Raw genomic sequence first — 22,727 nt, forward strand, 5'->3', positions numbered from 1 at the left:
GTTGTAGGTTACTGTAAGTCCTCAGGTTTGTTTTATCAGTTTTAGGACAGTTACATGCCAGGTCTACTGTTTCACTTGAGCAGGCTAAAGATGATTATCTTTCTCAATATGCAATTTAAAAGAGACTTCGCTTCCTTAATTGGTGAATGTAAAAAGGCTATTTCACTCACAATGTGAAATTTTATCCTATTTTTCTGCTGAATTATATTCTTTTTATGTATGACATTTAGGATTTTTTTTCTCGTTAACCTCTAAGAATAAAACTTTAAATTGCCAATTACTTCCGAAATGTTTTAAGTACTTCCCAACATTCAAAAATGTATTAAGTTGCATAATTTATTAATTATTTTAATTGAGATCAAGGCTGGGATGTGAAAAACCAAACCATCTAGAGCTGGTAAAATAAAATCAGCTTCTCAGACGTTAGTAAAGTGTGAAGTCACTTCATGCTCCAGTGAAAAGACCATTTCAAGATTGCATCCCAGTGACCTAAACTACTCCTTGAAAATGAGCCTGAGAAGGATTTTATGTGAGGAAATGATCTAAGAATCTGCTATCTCAAGAGAGTCATTTTCCTTTAGAAGGGCTAAGTCTGGGCATTGTATTTATTGTGATCATCTTTGAAAACTGAGTTTCAGTAGCAAATAATTACCCTCAACCCTGTATTCATGGATATATGGAACAGTTTGGTACTATCCAATTTTGTTTGCTTGATTATAAAGTTTTCCAGAATCTTCTTAGGTATATTCACTTCATTACCAGAGCTTAGCATTTATAGATCAGCATACTTTCTTCAGTATTTTCTACTGATAACGAGAAAAGATGAGAATCTTCATGCATATATTTGTCGTTATCCACCGGGCAGTCATCTTTAAAGAACTATCACAGAAATTTCAAAGCAACTGTACCTTCAAATAAAATGTTGTAAGGAAGAAAATCATGTATCTACATAAGCTCGTTAAACATCTAACAAATTCTTCCATATGTCCTAATTAGCAATGGCAATATAATATTTTTGATCCCAATGTTTTCATCTTTGATGTGAATACAATTTAACTGTAGTTGAATGTATTTTCAAGTTTTTAAAATAATACCAAATTTTAAACATAAGGCATGTACAAATTTCACTAATAACTAGTTTTTTATGGCTCACTGCTGGGGAAAAAATACGTTGAGACGCTTACGTCCACAATTTGAAAGAAATACTTAATGGTTTTATCTCAACTGGTAATCCATGCTGTGATGTCACAGGCTTAATGAAGAAAACTTCCCACCAGCGACAATCATTTTTAGAAAGATAAATATAATGTATTTCTAAATGATGACATCCAAAATATACTAAATGCTACAGAACCTATTTTCTACCTGATATTTACAAACAGAGAACTCATTAATAATTTATGGACCACTCTGGTGACACATTTAAATCACATTTCTTGACGTACTGTCTTTGTCTTAAGGGAGACTAAAATGTAAGTTGATTTTCTTTCTGATATTTCTGCTTTTAATGCATTAGAATCCAATTCTAATGCTTTTGGAAAACAAAATAATTGTGTGGTTTTTGTATTATAGGTACAGTTTTGTGATATAGTTATATCAGGATGCTTAATTTGGCTTTTGGTATGAGCGAGTCTGTTGTAAAGCTAAGCAGTTTAACCTGCTAACATGTATTTTGGTGACTGTGGTGGTGATGACACTAGAGTATTCGCAGCATCAGATAGCTGTGGTGATGGTGGCAGTAACGACAAGGGAATTTAAGATCCTTCTTTCTCATCCACATATAATTCCTGGCATCATAGAAAGTGAAAGTGGAAACTTGACGATCTGAAATTATTATATATTTCACCGACTTTACAAATCTAACTACTGAAAACTTTTTTGTTATGTAACAAAGGGTACAAACTAGAACTCTAGCCAGTAAAGGAACTTCTGTAGACTGTTGAATAAGACTTGAGTTGTTTATATCTCATTGAAAACTCAACATCTACAGGAATTAAGAGGAGTGGCTGTCTACCCAGGCACAAACCACACGTGCAGTCTGTGAGTCAGCAGCTCAGAGCCTGGGTCCTGAATCCTGTTTTAAGATGCTCACATGAGTTTTGTGACCTTTATGTCATCCCATGATAAGATGACTTGAAAAAAAAAAAAAAGCTAAATAAATCTAACTAATACCCCGTTCTTATTATAGGACACGGGAGTCGAAAGTTAAGTGGGAAATGCATCACTCACTTACGCACACTAAGGCCCCAGGAGCAAAAGGCCTGGCTCCCTGTGTAAAGTGTTATCCTAAACTATCAGCTGGAAAATGCATCTCCAGAATCTTTTTGGAGATTTTTTTCTTTCCAAATCAAAGGCATCTACCTGGAGAGACCTAAAGTGAAAGCCTTCTCAAGGCCTTCATGCACATAGCAGGTGCAGCAGGCACAGCAGGCACAGCAGGCACAGCAGGTAGCGTTTTCTGTAGTCCAGCAAGGGCAGATAAATGTATTCTGATGTTAGTCAATGGCACTTCTAGAACTACATTTTTTAATTTCTAATTTTGATGAGTACATATGGGGTGTATATATTTATTAGAACTACTTTTAATCACTTTGCATAAAATTTCAAATTTATTGTTTCATTTACCATATCCAAAATACATCAGTAATACTACATATATAGAAGTATATTTTTACTTCAGGAGATTAAGCTTCATAAATCGTACCTCCTCCAATTTACACAAATGTCAAGCTTTGAAAGAGAACGGGAGCTTAACCAGAAGTTCTCTCTCCCATCAGCATCAGATGGGCTTTTTCTATGTAAACATTTACTTTGGATTTTTTCAAACTTTGAAGCTGTAGCTATGTAAGCTCAGTTTCATTCTGATCATGGGTTCCTGTCTTTGAAACATACTTTTCAGAACTTACTCACTTAGAAATTTGTTAACATATCACCTTGCAAACATAAGTGAGAAAATTGTCAAAGTTTAAAAGATTGAGTTATACTGTAGGAAAAGAGAACACTACACACATTCAGGAAATAAAAAGACTGAACTATTAGTTTTCATTCTACATTAACATTTCTTTGGAGTCATTTATACTACTAAATCAATATCTGGAAACCTGTAATATCTTTTCAACATAGTTTAAAGTAAATAAACTATTAAATCTCTTAAGGGCCAGGCGCGGTAGCTCACGCCTGTAACCCCAGCACTTTGGGAGGCCGAGGCGGGTGGATCATGAGGTCAGGAGTTCGAGACCAGCCTTGTCAACATGATGAAACACCATCTCTACTAGGAATACAAACAATCAGCCAGGCATGGTGACGTGCGCCTGTAGTCCCAGCTACTCGGGAGGATGAGGCAGGAAAATCGCTTGAACCCAGGAGGTGGAGGTTGCAGTGAGCCAAAATCATGCCACTGCATTCCAGCCTGGGTGCCACAGTGAGACTCCATCTCAAAAAAAATTTTTTTTTAATTTTAAAAATAAAATAAAAATAAAAATAAATCTCTAAGGTTTTACTGTCCTGGTAATCTCTATATCATCTTTATCTTGTTTGACATTTAAGACCCCTTCCAAAACTAGTAGAGTTTCATTTGTGAAGTAACTTTTCTAATTAACATAAATGATTTTATGTATTTAAATTTCAGCAAAATATCTTCAAATCTAGATATCTTCTAAATGTCTTCAAATCTATGTTAAACATAAAATTATTTTCATATTCACCACCACACCTTTTCTGCATTTCTCCATCTCTATGTTTTGATGCATTATTATTATTTTCTTCGTTTATTTTTTCTTAACTTCATAATCCGTGCTCATTTCCAAGCTGGCTTCCAGTGAACCAGCCCCTCCTCCCACCCACAAAGCCTCACCTGGCTCAGATAAAGGAGCTCTTCAGAGAACTGGCCAGGGCTGGTTGTCCCTGACAGCCTCATGTCCACCAGCAAACCCTTTGGCCCCAACACCACCTCCTTTCCTGGACAACTTCTTGGGTGAATTGGAGAAGCTTGGTGCTTTAACCTTGTCTGCTGACCAAGCCAAACCAACCATCCTAGAGGACGCCATTCTGGAAATTAAGGAGGAATCTGCTGTCCTCCTCCCATTGCCCCCAGCGACTGCACCTGCCGAATCACCTTCCACTCACGCGGGTGCGGCCTCAGCTGCAGCCCAGCCTAACCATGCAGAGCCTCTTCAGGATCCCAGAACAACAACTCAGAGCAAGTTTGCAGAGTTGAGAAAAATGAGAAGGGGCTTCTCAGACCCTAAAAAGGCGCCAGAAGTCCTAGGGGATAAGTTTGTGGCCTCTGCGTGCACCAGCGTGGGTTCCTTGCCTGTACCCCTTCCCGTCATTGGAGAGGAAGATGAGGGCATCTATGAGGGGATTGTGTCAGGCATCCAGAGAGGGCTGCCAGAACCTCAGGAAGGAGACGCCTGGTGGTGTGGCCACGATGGGTCAGAGGGGACCCCATGCCTGCACATTGAAGAGGAGGAGGAGGAGGAGAAAACCGACTGCTTAAAACACCCTCTAGCCACCCCCACAGATCCTAGGATCCCCAACGAGGACAGCAATGCAGCAAAACCCAGTAATGAGGTATTTTAATTTTCCCTAATTCCTGAAGAACTAACCGGCCTTACTGTGATCAGCTGTTACAGTTAATCATATTAATAAATATCTATTTTGACACTGCCTAACAGGTTTTTTAACCAAAAACACAAACACTGTATAAGCTGGGGGTGGAGTGGGTGTTTGAAAACACACCACATTTAATTAAATGATGTAAATATGTGGTATAATTCCATTATCCCATTACTTCTTTAGGACCATAAACTTGTATTTTAAAAGTCTTTGTAATTGGTATAGTCTTTGTAATCTTCCAATATTAATGATAGCTACTAGTGGAACTCTCACTGAGTATCAGACACTGTTGTAAAAACTCTCCATCTTTAATCATCAAACCCAGTGAGGCATGTGATGTTTTCATCCCCGCTTTAGAGAAGAGGAAACTGATGCCCAGAAATTTGTCCTATTCCAGGATGAGAAACCGTACACCATACCTTTGACATAATGGCACTTTGCAAAAATAATAATGATAATAGTAAACAAAGACAACAGAAAAGAAAGACAGCATTTCTGTCCCCTTTCAATTTTCTAGAGAGGTCGTTCTCTTCGTGTTGACTTTACGTTGACTACTTAAAAATTGGGTACATGTTACAAAGAAACTTGAACAATGGTTTTAATCAACAAAAGCAGAAAATATCCAGAAACTTTAGCTTGCAAACCTCTCTCTTAAAACAAAAAAACGAGCCTGTAATGCCAGCACTTTGAGAGGCCAAGGTGGGCGGATCACCTGAGGTCAGGAGTTTGAGGTCAGCCTGGACAACATGGTGAAACCCCGTTACTACCAAAAATACAAAAACTAGCCAGGCATGGTGGCACGTGCCTATAATCCCAGCTACTCGGGAGGCTGAGGCAGGAGAATCGCTTGAACCCGGGAGGAGGAGGTTGTAGTGAGCTGAGATCATGCCAGTGCACTCCAGCCTGGATGACAGAGTGAGACTCCATCTCAAAAAAAGAAACTTGAGGCTGGGTGCGGTGGCTCACACCTGTAATCCCAGCACTTTGGGAGGCCAAAGCTGGTGGATCATCTGAGGTCAGGAGTTGGAGACCAGCCTGACCAACATGGTGAAACCCCATCTCTACTGAAAATACAAAAATTAGCCAGGCATGGTGTTGGGTGTCTATAATCCCAGCTCCTTGGGAGGCTGAGGCAGGAGAACTGCTTCAAACCGGGAGGCGGAGGTTGCTGTGAACTGAAATTGTGCCGTTGCACTCTGTCCTGGGCAACAAGAGCAAAACTCCATTTCAAAAATAAAAAGAAAGAAACTTGATCCCTCAAATGTACCCTGTGAATTAAGAAGCAAGTATAATGACTGGCAATTATGGAAATTATGAAATAATAGAGAGGATGGTTCCTATGATGCCACTATGCCAGTCAAATTCTTTCATAGTTCCTCTATTTCAAAATAACCTGGCCATGCCTGCCTTTGTGTAAAACAAACACCTCATTTAATAACGGATAGATAATTCATTGCAATGAGTCAAACGTGTCTCCACATCGATTATTTCAGTAACAAATCTTCCTTCCAATTCAGTCCATTTGGAGGTGTGATTAGATGCATGGCTTTGCTGACGGGCGGTGCTCTTTGCTGCAGACAGTCCCCTAGGCCGGCTCGTCCCAGCCCCAGCTCACACCCTGCACGCGGGGCCACCGCTTCCCCAGCTTTGTGACAAACTGACTATTGATAGTTGACAACCTACTTTACACACAAGTTACCATCTTTGCAGGGTTTTAAATACTTTTTTCCTTCACTTTTAGAAGGAGCCATCATATAAACGTATGATAAAATGATAGAATGTAGGTGTTTCTCTCTCCAGCTACCCACATCCGAAAAATTACACTGATCATACCCACTGGGGATTTTGGATCAAATTCAAAAGAGGAAGTTAGTGGTTTCAAAGCAAAAAAAACTGTCATAAATATAACTTCCCAAGGTTATTGGTAACTTTAAAATGATCGAAGTTGAGAGGATGTTTTGTAAAGACCATGTAACCATGTAACCTCGTTCTGAGACAAGCATAATCGCCTCTTATCTTTCCTCGATATTGAAGCCGCCGTCATTTTCTTCGGGAGAGCGAGCAACCACCCCCTTTCCCAGCCAGCTGCTTTCCTCCCCTCCATTTCATGCTCTCTTCGCCTCTGTTTCTGACCTGGATTCTACACTTTCTCAGCCCTGCTCACCTCCTCTCCTCCCTAAATATTCTTATCAACAGGAGATCAACCCACCAAAATTAAAGGTAACTGCATCTTGAGTGTGGTTTATTGCATGTCTTCAATGAGCTTAATTAGTAAGATGTATGCACTCAGATTTGCGCCCTCTCACAAGACCTACGAAGTTATATGAATACTGATTGCTAACGTTTAACATCATTGGCATGGCCTCTATCCAAACATTTAAAAGATATATTTGCATAGCAGCTATAGCCAGATTGAGGAGAAAAACAAAGTAAAATTTATATCCACATAAAAAGTAATGATTAGATTTGTTTTAGTTAACCATCAGCATCAGAACCATCACATTCAAAGGCATCTCAGCTCAGTGCCTGTCATTCTCCATCACCTCTCAGTGGACTCACTGTCTCCCTTCACTTCCCACCCATCGGCAGGTTCGGCAGAGCCTGGAGACAGGATGATCTTTGTCATTGACTGTCTTGAACCTTGTTCCTCCACAAAAGTGACGTAAATTCATGAGGAGGTGGGAAGGATCGTCCTTTCGTAGCACTGCACAAAGCATCCATCTCTGAGACTTGCAGGCTGACAGTTCCGCTGGTATTTTACCTAAAGACACCATTTAAAAAAATTATTTTAACAAAATTAATGACTGGCCTTGGAAAGAGATTTAATGACAACCACAGCATGAAATTTGTCCATCACTGAAATGTTTTCCTCCTATGTTCGGAATGATCCTAAAACATGTTCCTTTGGAAAAAAGGTGACAGACGTCAAATCATAACTCACCCTCACATTCAATCTTTTGAATTGAAAGTAAAAATTTAGGACTCTGATACAGCTAAGGTTCTGTATTAGGAAGTGCCATTTATGCAATCGCAAAATCACTGTCACCAAACCCATTCGCTGACATAGTCTGTCTACGTGCTCCTGTTAGGCGTGAAAGGAACTTTGTAAAAAATGAAACACTTTAATTGCTTTTTGTTCTTTGAGGTTTTTTTCTTAGCTGGCAGAAAATAATTAGGAAATGTTTTAAATAATGCCACTTTATATGATGCCTAAGGCTAAGAATTTCTCTTCTTTCCTCTTCTTTCCGTGGTTTTATTTTTAAGACCAAGGTATTTATTTCTTGTCTTTTTTTTAACTTGTTCTTCGGTTTTTAAGCTTAATCAGTAAGAGGGAAAATAGCCTTAGAATCTGAGTTATCTAATTTAGAAAGATGGAGGACACACCATTGTAGCATCAGGACAAAGCTAGAATTTAAAAAGGTTTACTCTTCTGCAAGAACCAAATTCCTGTCCTATATTCTTTAGGTTTCAGTTGTTGGCAGAATGACATGAGAGAATGGAGGTATTCACAATAACTATGTTTTAAAAGAATATTTTAATAACCACACGAAATACTTCTAACTCCTGCAAATCCAAGTGGTTTTTCTCTATTTTATCTCCTATTTAGGAGCAAATCTTGATTTTTGAATCTCCCACTGAGTTTTTTTAAACCTTATAAATCTGTTTTGTAGTCATTGAAAGAATATATTCACTGAAGTTATTTGTGCTCGTAAATTTAAGTACAAATGAATCAACTCGAAATTTTAGGCCATTATAGTTTAATTTCGCATCCGACCCAGTTACTGTGCCAGTCTGAGTCTGAAGCCTTTTTATTTCTTCCATTTCAAGAATGCTGATGCTCATTGTAAAGAAAAGAAATAACCTAGTACTGAAAGCAAAGAGAAAATAAACTTTTAGTAATGTTTTAATAGACATAGTGTAGCATGCATGAAATCATTGTAATAACATTTTTATCAACCCCTGTCAACCATTGTTTGGTTAAGTCAGTGCAATTTCATTCTTGTAAAGTGTTTTCTAAGACAATGAAAATCTCCATAAAAGTAAATGCAATCCAAAATCTTCCATAAACGTAAAAGTTACTACCACTTTATAGATTACAGATGACTGAAAGATACATAAATTATGTTTAATGTGTAAATCTGAATCCAATATCTCCCCTAGTCTTTTGAGCATCTGCTTTTAAAATAATGATTTTTTATAACAAAAAGTAGTATAAATTGGCCGGGCACGGTGGCTCACGCCTATAATCCCAGCACTTTGAGAGGCCGAGGTGGGTGGATCACAAAGTCAGGAGTTCAAGACCAGTCTTGCCAAGATGGTGAAACCCCATCTCTACTAAAAATACAAAAATGAGCCAGGTGTGGTGACAGGTGCCTGTAACCCCAGCTACTTGGAAGGCTGAGGCAGTGAATTGCTTGAACCCGGGAGGTGGAGCTTGCAGTGAGCCACGATGGTGCCACTGCACTCCAGCCTGGCGACAGAGCGAGACTCCATCTCAAAAAAAAAAAAAAAAGTATAAATCTCAGCCTCTCTATAAGCCGAGACTCCATTTCCATCCAAGAGACTATTTTGCAAGAGACTTGCCTCATGTGGCCTCAAGCTGCAGTGGAAGCTCTATGAGGAGAGTGAGAGGCTCTTCCTCGGGTTTCTTCCAAGTAACTCGGTGGTTGTGGTCCCACAAGGAAGTCTCATCACCCTAAAGCAATCCCGTCAGACGGGGATCCCTGGGGCACAGTTTTCAACATGAAATCAGCCCCTGATTGTTCCTAATATGTTCCCGTGCTCTTTCCAGCTGTTATTATCCACATCATTCTAACAGCTAAATGGGTTTTTTTTTTTTTCTCTAAGAGCTCTGATATGTATTGAACCCCTGATTAGTCAAGACTGGGGTAGGCACAGTCCCAGAAAACTCAAAATAATTGTAGCTTAAACTAGGTAGAAATATGTTGCTCTTACACATAAATGAAGGGACTGGTATGGTGGCCCCACAGTCATCAGAGGACCCAGGAGGTTCCATTTGATGTTGGCTCATCGCCATCCTCAGAGAGAAGCTTCCACTACGGGTCCCAGGTGGCAGCTCGAGCAGTTCCCTTCTCACATGAACCAACAGGAAGGAGAAAAGATGGGAGATTACACCTTCTGCCTTGAAGGCCATGTCCCAGAAATTGCATATATCCCCTCAGTCCTAGCTTACGACATGAGCACATCCAGCTACAACTCAGGAAATGTGGTCTTTATCCAGAATGGCCTCATTACTGAGGACCAAGAAGAGAATGGGTTTGGAGAGCATCAAGCATTGTCTGCCATGACGCTTAAGCAACAGTGCCAAACACATTTCATCTCCAGAGGCTGGGGATCTGAGGTCAATCATTACTGAGAATTAGGAAAACTTTTCTAAATGAGAGTTGAGAAAACCACATGCTTTTATTTAAGCATGTTTTATTCCTCCTAAAGTTCTCTTAAGCCAGATCAAATACCAGCAGTGCACTGCCAGATCCTGTCCGCTATTGGAAGGAAAATAAAACCTACACACAAGAAGGTCAGGTTACTCACTGTCATATGAAAGATCTTACTCTGAAAAGAAAAACACCGAAACAGGCCAGCCCGCAGGCTGGGCACTTCAGTATTTCTTCATATTTCACCATGTTTCCCCCCAAAAAGGCCTTACTTTCTTCTGATGTGTTTGCTAGAAAATTTTGCCTCCAACAAATGTCTGATACAGTCCATGAAATTTGATGGGCATTAGGCCAAATTCTCCTGTATCTCACCCTGCATCCCTTCAATAAGCATGAAAAAGCAGGTCAGGTTTGAGAGCATCTTGAACCCAATTGCTAAGCATTCTATGAAAGACATTAACATTCCTTGGCTGGGCGCAGTGGCTCATACCTGTAATGCTAGCACTTTGGGAGGCCGAGGCGGGCAGATCACTTGAGTTCAGAAGTTTGAGACCAGCCTGACCAACATGACCAACATTGTCTCTAATAAAGATACAAAAATTAGCCGGGCATGGTGGCGGGTGCCTGTAATCCCAGGTACTCGGAAGGCTGAGACGAGAATCACTTGAACCCAGGGAAATGGAGGTTGCAGTGAACTGAGACTGTGCCATTGCACTCCAGCCTGGGCAACAGAGCCAGATTCCATCTCAAAAAAAAAAAAAAAAAAAAAAGTGTGTGTGTATGTGTGTGTGTGTGTGTGTGTGTGTGTATATATATATATATATACAGCATTTCTTATATGTTGTTAGCCTCTTGCCTATGCCAGCTTTCCTCTATGAACCTTTTTCTGCCGTGCCTGTGGGTCCCATGTTAAGACAGCAGCTGGTGCCTGCGGTGTGGAAACTGTATAAGCAGCTGGAGGAGCTGTTGACCCTCCCTGCTCTGCCATTGTTCCTCATGTCAGGAGTTTGACATGCTGTGTGTGCATGGAACAAGCACGCCAGGAAAGCGCCTCCTGAAGGCTGTGTGATGAAGATGAGAACTAACTAACTTCTTATACATTTTCCAGGCTGACCTAAAAAGCGAGACATGTGTCCTGGGTAAGCCTCCTCGCAGCCCAGTGATGTCTAGGAGATTCTGCGGCTCGCCTGTCAGAGGGCTCAGCGCTCCCCACAGGGTAGGGTCAGCGCACCCCCACCTCGTGGCAGGCATCCTGGCCACCCCCGCCTCGGGGGTTGGCTCTTCCTCAGTTGTCTTGGCTGTGAACTGGCCTTAAAGTAAGTCTGGAGACACCCTGGAGATGAAGTGGCCACCTGGTGATGTGCTTCCCTTTTAGGTGTGTGGGAAGTTTCCAAAATCCACAAAGACATGGTCAGAGTCTCTGCTCTACAGATAAGGGTGTCGTGTGTGTTGTGGTCTCCATCTGTCTCATGGTTCTACACTAAATCACTGCTTTCTAGTCACCATTTCTCCTGCAAAGAACAAAACTGTTGCCAAGAATATACAGAGCTGGACTCACACACTTCCGGCCATGTTTGCTTCTGTGTCATTCAATTTGGATTTTTTAAAATCCATGATTCTTGTCTAACGTCTTCTTTTCTGTGGTGATGTGCACTACATTCTCTCAGTCTGCCTTTCTCCCCAGACTGCTCCCTGGATTCTATCCACTTCCCATTTCTTGCCAGCTTTGATTGAACTTAAAGGTCAGATTACTTTCCCTTAGCTACTTAGTTCTGCAATATCTACAGTACTTTAAAATACATGGACTCTAAACGGTACTTACTATCAATTCTACGGAATGCAGCCAAGGAGTTCGGAAATTTTCATCTGGACATAAGTCAGGATTCCTTTCCTCATTTCTGTTTTAATGGACCCTGATTCAACCTTAACTGGTCTATCACACAGCTATGCTTTGCATTTCAAGTTCTCAAGGGCTTGATTTCAAAGAAGCCTTCATTTTTCGTTTCTAAAAAAAAGTAGATATTATTCTGCATTTATGCCACTTTGTGCTTTTTGCATTGCATAGGAAGACCTCCTTTTGTTGCTGAGGCAGAGTTTTGTGTTGTCATAGAGAGAGGAATGCCAGTTTGTAGAGACTCTTACACTCCCCCTAATGGCCTCCAGAGCCAAAGCAAAATAAGCTTCTTTGCAATAAAGAGCACCCATCTATAAATTTCCTATGGGTCCATGAGATGCTATGCTTTCGTTCCCCTTTGGATTGTGTGTGTGTGTGTGTGTGTGTGTGTGTGTGTGTGTGATTTTTACATTATGTATTTGTATGTCAGATTACATGTGTTTGTGTGAACCATAAATATTCTATTTTTTAGATTTGTGCAAAGTTGTGTTTTACCTTCATAATTTAAGAAGGAAAAATAAGCCTCTCTAAACATAAATGTGGTATTATTAGGAGAATTTCATCTAATTCTAGTTGGCAAGTACAACTAATATTTTATGAAAGAAATGACAAAACACTTTAGCACTGCTTATATTGCTTTCAGAGATTTTTCTGCATTCGTGTTTAAAGTAACAGTCAATCCTAATTTAAGAATTATTTGATACTAAATATAGCTAATCCTCCAGAGATAACTGCAGAAGCTTTGATAAATTAGACAGCTTTTCAACAGACTGTAGCTCACTAAGATAGGAAAGTATATATTTTACTGATGTTACAGACTCCATGATATTTCAAACCAGCTTCCTTATGAACAGTAACTTGTGATTGGTTCTAGCTTTGGAAATTAGCATGTGTTTAAAACTTTTTAATGTTTTTGACAACATTAAAAAATAGCTACAGAAAAAAACTTACATATTTAGGGCTGCAGAAAAAAAAATACATATTTAAGATACCAAGAAAACAGCAGCATGCTTCATTGGATTTTCTGTTATTCTACTCTTAAGATTCATCAAGGAAATATAAGCGTAATATAATTCTTGCTCAAAATGTCCAACACCATGATTATAATGTGTCAGTTGAAAGCCATCTTTCTAGGTTCAGCTGATGGAAGCCTCTCTGAATGTCACAAATGTATATCGTTGTATATTTATCTTAAAACTGCTAAGAAGTTAAGAGAAATGGAAATGCCTGCACAGATAGTCAAAATAGAAATGGACACGGACCAAAAATGCTGGTGGCTTACAAGGGATTCTTTCTCAAGAATGTAAAACGTGGGATGGGAAGAACATGGTTAGAAAAACAGATGACTATCTATTCCACGTCACTCTGTGGCCTTTAAAATAGGCTTTTAAAATGAATCCCGCCTTGGGAACTTGGATAAAAAGGGGCGGATAAAGCAGGATAAAGCAGAAACAACTCTCAGCTTGTTGCTGCCACTGCTCACCACTAGGTGGCAACAGGTGCAGATGCATTACAAGTCTTTCCTTAAGGGACTTGCCCATTTGCGTGACACCGCCATGGGGAAAGGGCAAAAGATTGTCTCCTCAGATAATCTATTTACATAACCTTATAGGACATTTGCACCTACCTCAGCGTCAACATTAAGAGGCTGATTTTAGCCAAGCTAGGCCGAGTAGTCCAGCATAGTAATCTTTCATGCAATGAAGAGTGCACATCAAAATTACCATTTTGTTTCTTTTTGTTGTTGTTTGTTTACCTATTTGTCATATTAAGAAATTATCCAGTATCTTTGGGGTTTTGATTTACTAATCTGCAAAATGGAGTTGAATTGTAGCCATTTTTTTACATGACCGAGACACATGAGCATTAACCAGTGTCAGTGTCAGTGTCCCAGCTCTGTGTAAAGCTGATGATGGACACCTTTACACAGCAGAGGAAATATATCTGCGGAAATGTGTGTCCTTCATGGAATCCCTGAGGGGACCCGATTAACCATCATCTTGTCCAACTCATTGATTTCAGAGATAGGGGAGTTGAGGCATCCCCAAGGTTACATGGTGGTTAACGCCCAAAACAGAAGGACGCAGATGAGCTGACATAGATGACTGTTCGTGCTACTCATTCCCTACTAGTCACATGCTTTAAAAATAAACTATTTCAAGTACTGTCATTGGTCAGCTTTCCTCAGAACTGTCTCCTGGTTATCCACATTAACATGGAGGTGATTCTTGTTAAAGGCAAGCTTTGAAAAGTTCTAAAACTCGCCGTTGTAAGACACACACAACTTCTCTGCTAAGAGAAGTCTTGATTGAGTCTGGCCTCAGGATGTGAACAGTATAGAAAACTGATGATTTGTGGCTAAAACGAGGCGCAGGGTTTGAAAGATATGAAGGAAGGGAAAAGAGATATTGGGAAACAGGTAAAAGCAAGGACGGGGGCCGGGCGCGATGGCTCACGCTGTAATCCCAGCATTTTGGGAGGCCGAGACGGGCGGATCACAAGGTCAGGAGATCGAGACCATCCTGGCTAACATGGTGAAACCCTGTCTCTACTAAAAAATACAAAAATTAGCCAGGCATGGTGGTGCATATAAAAATAGTCCCAGCTATTCAGGAGGTTGAGGCGGGAGAATCGCTGGAACCCTGGAGGCAGAGGTTGCAGTGAGCCAAAATCACGCCACTGAACTCTAGCCTGGTGACAGAGCGAGACTCCATCTCAAAAAAAAAAAAAAAGCAAGGACAGTGCTGGCTGCCACATACGAACATACGTTCTCCAGCCATGGACGTGGGATCCAGGAAGCTGCACGTTTGCAGCAATCACCAAATTTTCATAATGGTCAAGGGGACAGTTCGTTTAAATGATTGATGAGGTGGGTTGAGTTAAAGGAATTAAACTAGTAGAATTATAATGATGATAACTAAAAAGGGATGTACAGACTTTAAAAGTTTATTGTTTTATATTAATGAACAATATGATTTTTAAAGTAGTATTCACATTTTAACAAAAGAGCAATGAAATGAAACTAACCAGTTTTACAAAGCATTGGATATTGTGATGTAGAAGTTTAAACTTTTACTCAATTTTAAAATATTAAAATGGTTTGAATGTGTGAAAACAGGGATACCAATTTTAGAGCATAATGAAATATACTTTACACAACATTTTCTCTTAAGACAAGGATAAACAATATTTCCTTATTCATAACTTTTTTACGCACTGCACATGGTGCTGATCGTTTCGAGGAAAGAGTCGTAGCGATCTTGGTATGTGATATGCAGTGTGGCATATTAGACGTTTTCAAGTTACTTTTGAGAACAGTATTTTTCAGTGACTAACATGTACATTCTCAAAATCATGTGGCTTTAATGCATACTCTTTGGCCAGAAATTTTACTCCTGGGAATATATTCTAAAAAATGGTTCAAAAGCAGAAAATAGCTCTTTGCATAAGAAAATGTGTATAGCATTGCTATTTATGATAGTGAGAAAAAAGACTAGACCAATTCTAACTTCAAAACAAACAAAAAAAAGAGATGAATGGTTAAGAAAACTATGATATGTAGACACATGTGGGAGACCATTATTCTGCAGGCATTTAAAATGAGAAAGAAGACTGAGAAAAAAAAAAGACTGGGAAATTATTACAAAATACTATTAGTGGCAATTGATGTATACAAATCTTACTTCTGCATAACAGTTTTATACATATATAAAGTTTTATTAGATTGGAAGAGAACTTGAAATAGGTAATATGATACAAGCTTATCAATGACTTACAATTACCATCTTATATATTTAAATTGATTTAATAATATCTTGAATTAAATGATCTTAAGATGGCTGGAAAATTGGTTAGTCATAATTTTTCTTAAAATATGAATATCTTCCAATTTTAATAATAGATACATCATTAGTAGTCTTATATTGATTTACAGGAGTAAACTATTTCACACTCTTAAGTCATACTTGTGTCTAGTAATTCTTACACGTTCTAGTTTTAAATATTCTATCCACAGACTGTTGAGTGAAATTTCTAAGAACACTGTTAATAAAGGTTTCCAATTAACAGAATCAAAGCTTACAGTTTTAGTACTGTGAGTACCTAGTCTTATGCTAGATAGACAAGTAGGATAGAAAGGGGGTGGATAAAGAATTTAGGAAGTGGGTGAATCATTGACTCATAGACTGAGAGGAACCTCAGAGTTATCCATCCGAGCTTGGACCAGTGGGATTTCTACAGACAATTTGCAGGAAGAGATTTCAGCCTATCAGTAATCCACTCATAACTATGGAAATCTAAGAGCTGGCCCAATGTCTAAGGACGTGGATCTAATAGCTAATTCAGTAGTCATCAAACAGTCACTTATATAAGTGCCATGCAAATTCTGATTTTACCCTGTAGCTATCATTTAGAAGCGAGTGTTTTTGAAATGTATTATGAGTGATTTGTATGCATTTCTCCCCTAAAAGGTAAAGTTTAGGTAGTCAATATAAATTACACTGAGTTTATATATTCAACAAACGTGTTAACTTTCATTCATTGAAAATATTAATGTGGGTATATGGGATGCTAAGGCTTGTCATTTCCAATATTATAAGTATCTATTACAGATACTGGTCTTGATGCTTAGTTTAAAAAGAAAAGAAACTCTTTCGAGAGTTCAGTGCACTGGAAATTTCTACCAATGTTTCTCTTCTAAGGTAAAATGTTACATGTTACCCGGATATTGTTCGTTGCATTCCAAAGTTCTGTTTTCTCTTTTTAAAAATGCATGTGTTTTCTCCACATTGAGAACAGAGAATGTTAATTCAGATGTAGCATGGGATGTCTGCCTATTGATATTTTCCTCTGTGCTGTATGTGAAAATGTTGTCTGTGAAGGAGAGGTTGACAGAATGAATGTGGATACTTTGCTGTGAAACTAAATGTGGTTTATTTTCTGCTTGTTTGAGAAAACGCTGGAGAATAAGGTTGTATGAAGGTGTCTATATTTCCTATTCTAGTGGTTTGCTGTCTATGTTCTTACCTTATTCCTGGCCTTTGAAAAATCAATGGGACCAAACCCTGGCTTTTCCTTAAAGCTTGAGCAGACTAGATTGTAGACATGTTCAAAACATTTGACCTTGGTTATTTTGCTTTAATTTGAAGCTCCCTTTAAATATTTTAATTATTAATCCTGCAGAAACCCTTTATTTGGTTTTTTTTTTCTTCCTCTTGGTTTTTTACAACAGGAAATATTAAATGTCAAGAAAAGTACCATGCCATTATCCAAATTATCTTTTAATTACTACCAGTTTAAACATTGATTACATTGAAAATCATTTCATTTCAGCCACAGCGTCCTGTGTTTACTCATGAAAATATTCAAGGTGGGGGGGAACCGTAAGTATTCTTCTTATCTTCTAAATTCGAGACTAACCTTGACCCACAAAATGGACAACTGTACCAAAATGTAAGATGTATGGCTTTGCAAGTGAAAGATCAAAGTAACTAACATGAGGCCTCCTAAATTACAAGAAATTATAATCGTCTCTCCATCGTTTATGACAGTGATCAGAAACTATTATTAAAAGAACCCATAGTTCTCTGAGATTTTAACTGATGCACTAGGAAAAGTTTCCAATGCTTCAGTGCTTCCTGAGATGGATAACTCTTGTCTCCGTCTCTGCTCTGCTGGCTGTGTAACAAGTAACTAGGAGCTTCAAAGACATACAGAACATGTTCTAACCTTACATCTACACCCCCTGGGCGACTGTAAAAGTGGACCTAAGTGTAAAAAAGACCTAAAGTGATCATTCCGTCATTCCAAAGTGACATGCTTAGAAGGGTCATTTGAAAATGGCAGTATTAAAACACTCACTCTTACTCAGTTACATGCTACTACTTCCACGGCACCAGGAAAACGCCTTTTCAAACTTTCCTTTCAAATTCCTTCTCCTTTCTGATACATGAGTTAAATCAGCCTGAAGGTGTCACACGTTGTCTTGAAGATTCTCTCTGTGTGTTTCTTTTTCGGGCCCATTTTGTCCCTGAGAGACGTTCAGGAGTTAACAACTTCCTGTTGGCCTCTGCCCGTGTACTGTGAGCCAAGAGCGACACCCCTGGGAAGGCTCACTCATGGACCTAACCCTTGTCCCCCGTATCTGAGCACACACTGGGGATCCTGACCCACTGCCCACACTCTGGAGCAGAACAGGCTACCAACAGCCTCCTCGCTGAGGCAGATCCTGGCATGTGGTCTGGTTCCTTTATCACCATCAAGTCCTTCCTTGCTCCTCACAGACCTGAAACTTAGCACGAAGCATCTCCGGATGAGACTGGCTCTCACAGAGTGCAGCCAGAAAGGTGTTCTTATTGAGGGAAAGTCTGTATTTTGGAAAGAACAGGTTAGCAGTGATAATCATTTAAAATCTCACTTAAGGTTAGGTGCAGTCACTATGCCTATGATCCCAGCGCTTTGGAAGGCCAAAGCCCAGGAGTTTAAGACCAGCCTGGACAACATAGCAAAACACCGTCTCTACAAAAATAAAAATAAAAAGTTAGTCAGGCGTGATGGCCTGCGCCTGTACTCCCAGCTGCTCAGTAGGCTGAGGTGGGAAGATCACTTGAGCCAGGGAGGTTAAGGCTACAATGACCCATGATTATGGCCCTGCACTCCAGCCTGGGCAACAGAGCAAGACCATGTCTCAAACAAACAAACAAACAAAAAGATCGCTTAATTAGAAAACACTAAATACGACTTGTAATTCTAAAGCTTTGTTTGTTCTCTTATTTACCCAAATGATGATAAGATCACATTATAAAAAATAAATTCCAGCGCTGTGTAGGTTTATTGCATTACCAACATGTTATATTAAACCGCTTTTAAAGTGTCTGTGAATGAAAGATACGTTACATTTTCAAAGTCCTGATTTGTACGTTAGAAAACATTGTTTATTAAATTGATATTTGATTATAGCCCGAATTAGTGGGATTTTAGGGTGTTGCTTAGTTGCTGTCATTTAAAAATAAGTTTTGAGCAAAAGTAGGAACATAGTGTTATGTCACTATAATCCAGAGCTTCAGTGAAATATGTTCTAGAAAACGTTGCAAGTTAGAGAGGGCTTCCAGTCTGGCTCAGCATTTCCGGTTTAAAAGACACCTTTCTTTTTGAGGCATCCTTACCCCACCACCGTCATTCACCTCACCAACACATCTTTCAGAACAGCATTTGTTCACATTGGATTCAACTTCATTTCCTGTTGTGCGGCACTGACTCTGAAAGCCAGTAGAGGCAGGAGGATTTCCTGAAGGTGTGTTTGTGTTTCCATAAAACTCCGTGGCTTTTGTTTTGTTTTGTTTTTGTTTTTGTGGACTAATTAAACCAGAATGGTAAATAAACGTGGACAAACACGCTGGCTTTCATCAAACACAAATGAAGCAGGAGTCTGTGCCAATTTTGTTGCGTTAGCTCTGAGACCTTGAGATTCTTTCCGGCAGCTGCGGTTTGCAGCCTTAGGTCACCGGTCTCCATAAGTGGTTGGAGATGAGCCTGGGCGGGATTCAAGCCTGAGAAGCTCAATAAAAGAATCAGTTTCCCCAAAGTGAGAAGTGTTGTGTATATCCACCAACACAGCAGCTCAGGAACGACCACCCTCTCTCAAATGTGAAACTAGAAAAGGGACTGTGAACTTTCCACACAGATACACAAAAGATACCACCCGTTCACCTGAGCAGCCTCCAAATCAAATTCTTAACACAAACAGCAAAATAAATGGACTGCCCCTACTCAAACTGGCCACATGCAAACATCCCAGTCAGGTGACGTTTGTGTATTCCACACCTGCCTGCCTTTTTGGCCACTGCCCTGGGATGCTAGCTGCCTTTCTCTGCCCTTCCCCATAATCACAAACCCCTCTCTCAAGAAAAGGCCTCAGAAGCCCATACTCAAAAGAATGTGAGTGGCTATAAGGTCTACCGGAAGGATGAAGTTTTAACAGTGGACGAAGCCGCTAATGTTGACATTTCAGGCTTTGGTGCCAGGCCAGGGAAAACAGTATTTTCTAGGGGATGGTGCTGGGCACCCCCTGAAATCAACTCTATCCAGCTCCCCCAATCCAAATGGTGGATGAACTGGGGGGAAGCCAGTGGGTCACTGTTGCTTATTAATGACATAAGGTTTGTGTTTAAATGATAGAATAGTTTTGTTCTACCAAAATATTATTTTCTGACTCATAAAGTAATTAAAAATAAATCATTCTTGTTCCGGAGCAGTCGTCAAGATTATCAACTTTTTAAAGTTGGCATGAAAAAATCTAAAATGCCCTAGAATGTGGTTATTATTTTCTAACATTAGCAGAATGACATCGCTGTTACAAAAAGCAGCAGAAACAAATTCCTGATTTTTAAAAGTCTCGCTCACAGTACTGGTAATATTTTAGTACTATTATGAAGAAGTTTTCGTGCTAACTGCCTATCAAATTCTTCATGACCTTCTCAGCTACAGTAATTTCTGCCTTCATTTTCCAAAAACACCAGTCCATGTTACTATTTATTATAATGCATGGTGTTTTCTTACCACAAATTCAGTGTCTGAATTCATTATTGATCAATTTCTCCACAGTATATGCTGTCAAAGAATTCAGGCAGGGAAAGGAAAGTGGTAGCATTCTATAAATAATTCTTTTTTATATAAAATTATTTCAAGAGAGAGTTTGAAAATCAAATACAATTTTTCTGGGACTCATTTTAAAAAGAGACTTATGTCTATAATCTGCTTGAAATTGACTCAGTAATAACTGCTCATAGAATACATCTACTCAACTTCCTAGGCTAATTACATCAAATTTTCCAACTCTCAGAAAACACTGATCCAAACTATAACATTAAACTGATCTAAAGAATTCCTCCTGGAAAAAAATAATAATTTTCCTTTGTATAGTAATTCAAATAGAGTGATTTAAAAGACAAGTCTGAGACATTTCGTCTATCTCCATTTAGAACCTTTGAAAATTCAATTCTCAAGCCCCCATTATTTGCTTCTGATTATGGCTAGCTAAAATTGTGATTCCTTCTTGTTTTTAAACAGTTAAATAATACAAATATCTCTTATTTTATATTTTGTACTATAATGTCTGAATGATAGACATTAGATGGCTGGACCATTCAAATGCGGGTCTGACTTACAAATGTTAACATATTTTAACCCAATTTATGAATGTTACAATTTTCATGGATATTCCTCATGAGTTTCAAAATGTTGTTAGAGTGTTCTACTGCCTATGAAGATCTAAATATTGCTATTTTCATGCTTACCAGGCTTGTACCATTCAACAGAATGCTATTTACATGTTTACCAGGCTTGTACCACCCAATAAAATGTTATTTACATGCTTACCAGGCTTGCACCACCCAATAGAATGCTATTTACACTCTTACCAGGCTTGTACCACCCAACAAAATGCTATTTACGTGTTTACCAGGCTTGTACCACCCAATAGAATGTTAAGAATAGGAATGTTAAAGGAAGAATGAATATTGTCTATCTTCTATATGTCATGAAGGTGTCCACATGTTTTTAAACACCTTCCCTTGTCCTGTTTAAGGTTTCAGGCTCTGTATAACTATACTCCTAGGAACGAAGACGAGCTGGAGCTCAGAGAAAGTGATGTCATCGATGTGATGGAGAAGTGCGATGACGGCTGGTTTGTGGGTACATGCGCTTCTTCTTCAGGCACTTGTGGTATTTTGTAATTTGCTTGCCTTTGCTCACTTGCATGGTTTGCTGTGATAGCCAAGCTTGCTTCGAATTCGTAATGCCTTTGATCTTTCAGACATTCATATGCACAATGTAATCCCAAGGCTATTGCATTTTTAATATAGTTTAGTAGTCACTACTTCAGCTACGTGTGATTTTCTGCAAGCTTTATTTCCAAGTCAATTGAGAGAAGAAAATTTCTTTAAATAGCAGAAACCAGGAAAGATTGAGATCTGAGAACAACAACAACAAATAGTCCCCAGAAGAGAAATATCAATGCTCCGTGCTGTGGAAAATGTTAGTTGTCCACAGTGTTAATCTAATTTCAGAGGGAGTGAGATTAAGTGAACAACTCCCCCATTTCCTAGGTCTGACGTAGATGCCCGAACATTCAGTGACTCACCTTAGCTCTGGTTTGTGATGGAAGTGGAGAGAAGTTCCATTCTTCCTACGTAAAAGGCAACTTCCTTTTTCCCATCCTAAAAAAAAAAAAGATGAGAGGTCTTCTGAGAAAACATTTGTCGACAAAAGTATTTTACATTGGGACACAGAGAGAGATGAAAAGGAAACACAGGTGGCGGGGCAGAGAATGCAAGAGAGGAAAAGTGAGAGGAGAGGAGGGCTCACTCTAGACATCCATCTGTGGCAAAATCATGAAAGAATTGAGGCCATGGTGCAGCCACAAGCCTCTTATTTTATTTCCATTAAAAGACCATGAGAAAAACCTAGAAAATAGTCATTGGCCGGGCACAGTGGCTCATGCCTGTAATTCCAGCACTTTGGGAGGCCGAGACAGGTGGATTACCTGAGGCCATGAGTTCGAGGCCAGCCTGGCCAACATGGCGAAACCCCGTCTCTACCAAAAACACAAAAATTAGCCAGGCGTGGTGGTGGCGCCTGTAATCTCAGCCACTCAGGAGGCTGAGGCAGGAGAATCACTTGAACCCGGGAGGGGGAGGTTGCAGTGAGCCAAGATCATGCCATTGCACTCCAGCCTGGGCGACAAGAGCAAAACTCCATCTCAAAAAAAAAGAAGAAGGGGGAGGAGGAGGAAAAGGAAAAGGAGGAGGAAGAGGAGGAGGAGG

General features: G+C 39.5%; 1 protein-coding gene across 50 annotated transcripts in view; it reads left to right on the top strand.

The window, feature by feature from the left end:
- The window catches only part of LOC105466558 (sorbin and SH3 domain containing 2), a 379,599-nt gene that overhangs the window by 353,631 nt on the left and 3,241 nt on the right, over positions 1-22,727 (top strand). For 30 of the 50 annotated variants that reach the window (XM_071092729.1, XM_071092733.1, XM_071092735.1 and 27 more), the window contains 2 exons: positions 17,239-17,288; positions 21,491-21,597. In XM_071092729.1, coding sequence (XP_070948830.1) covers positions 17,239-17,288; positions 21,491-21,597 — 157 coding nt within the window. Of the gene's footprint in view, positions 1-3,807; positions 4,573-6,651; positions 6,838-11,121; positions 12,997-16,517; positions 16,608-17,238; positions 17,289-21,490; positions 21,598-22,727 lie in introns of those variants that run through there. The other 20 variants (XM_011715524.3, XM_011715522.3, XM_011715521.3 and 17 more) reach the window with 2 other exon arrangements.

This window comes from Macaca nemestrina, chromosome 3 (genome assembly GCF_043159975.1).
Source record: "Macaca nemestrina isolate mMacNem1 chromosome 3, mMacNem.hap1, whole genome shotgun sequence".
Classification (NCBI taxonomy): domain Eukaryota; kingdom Metazoa; phylum Chordata; class Mammalia; order Primates; family Cercopithecidae; genus Macaca; species Macaca nemestrina.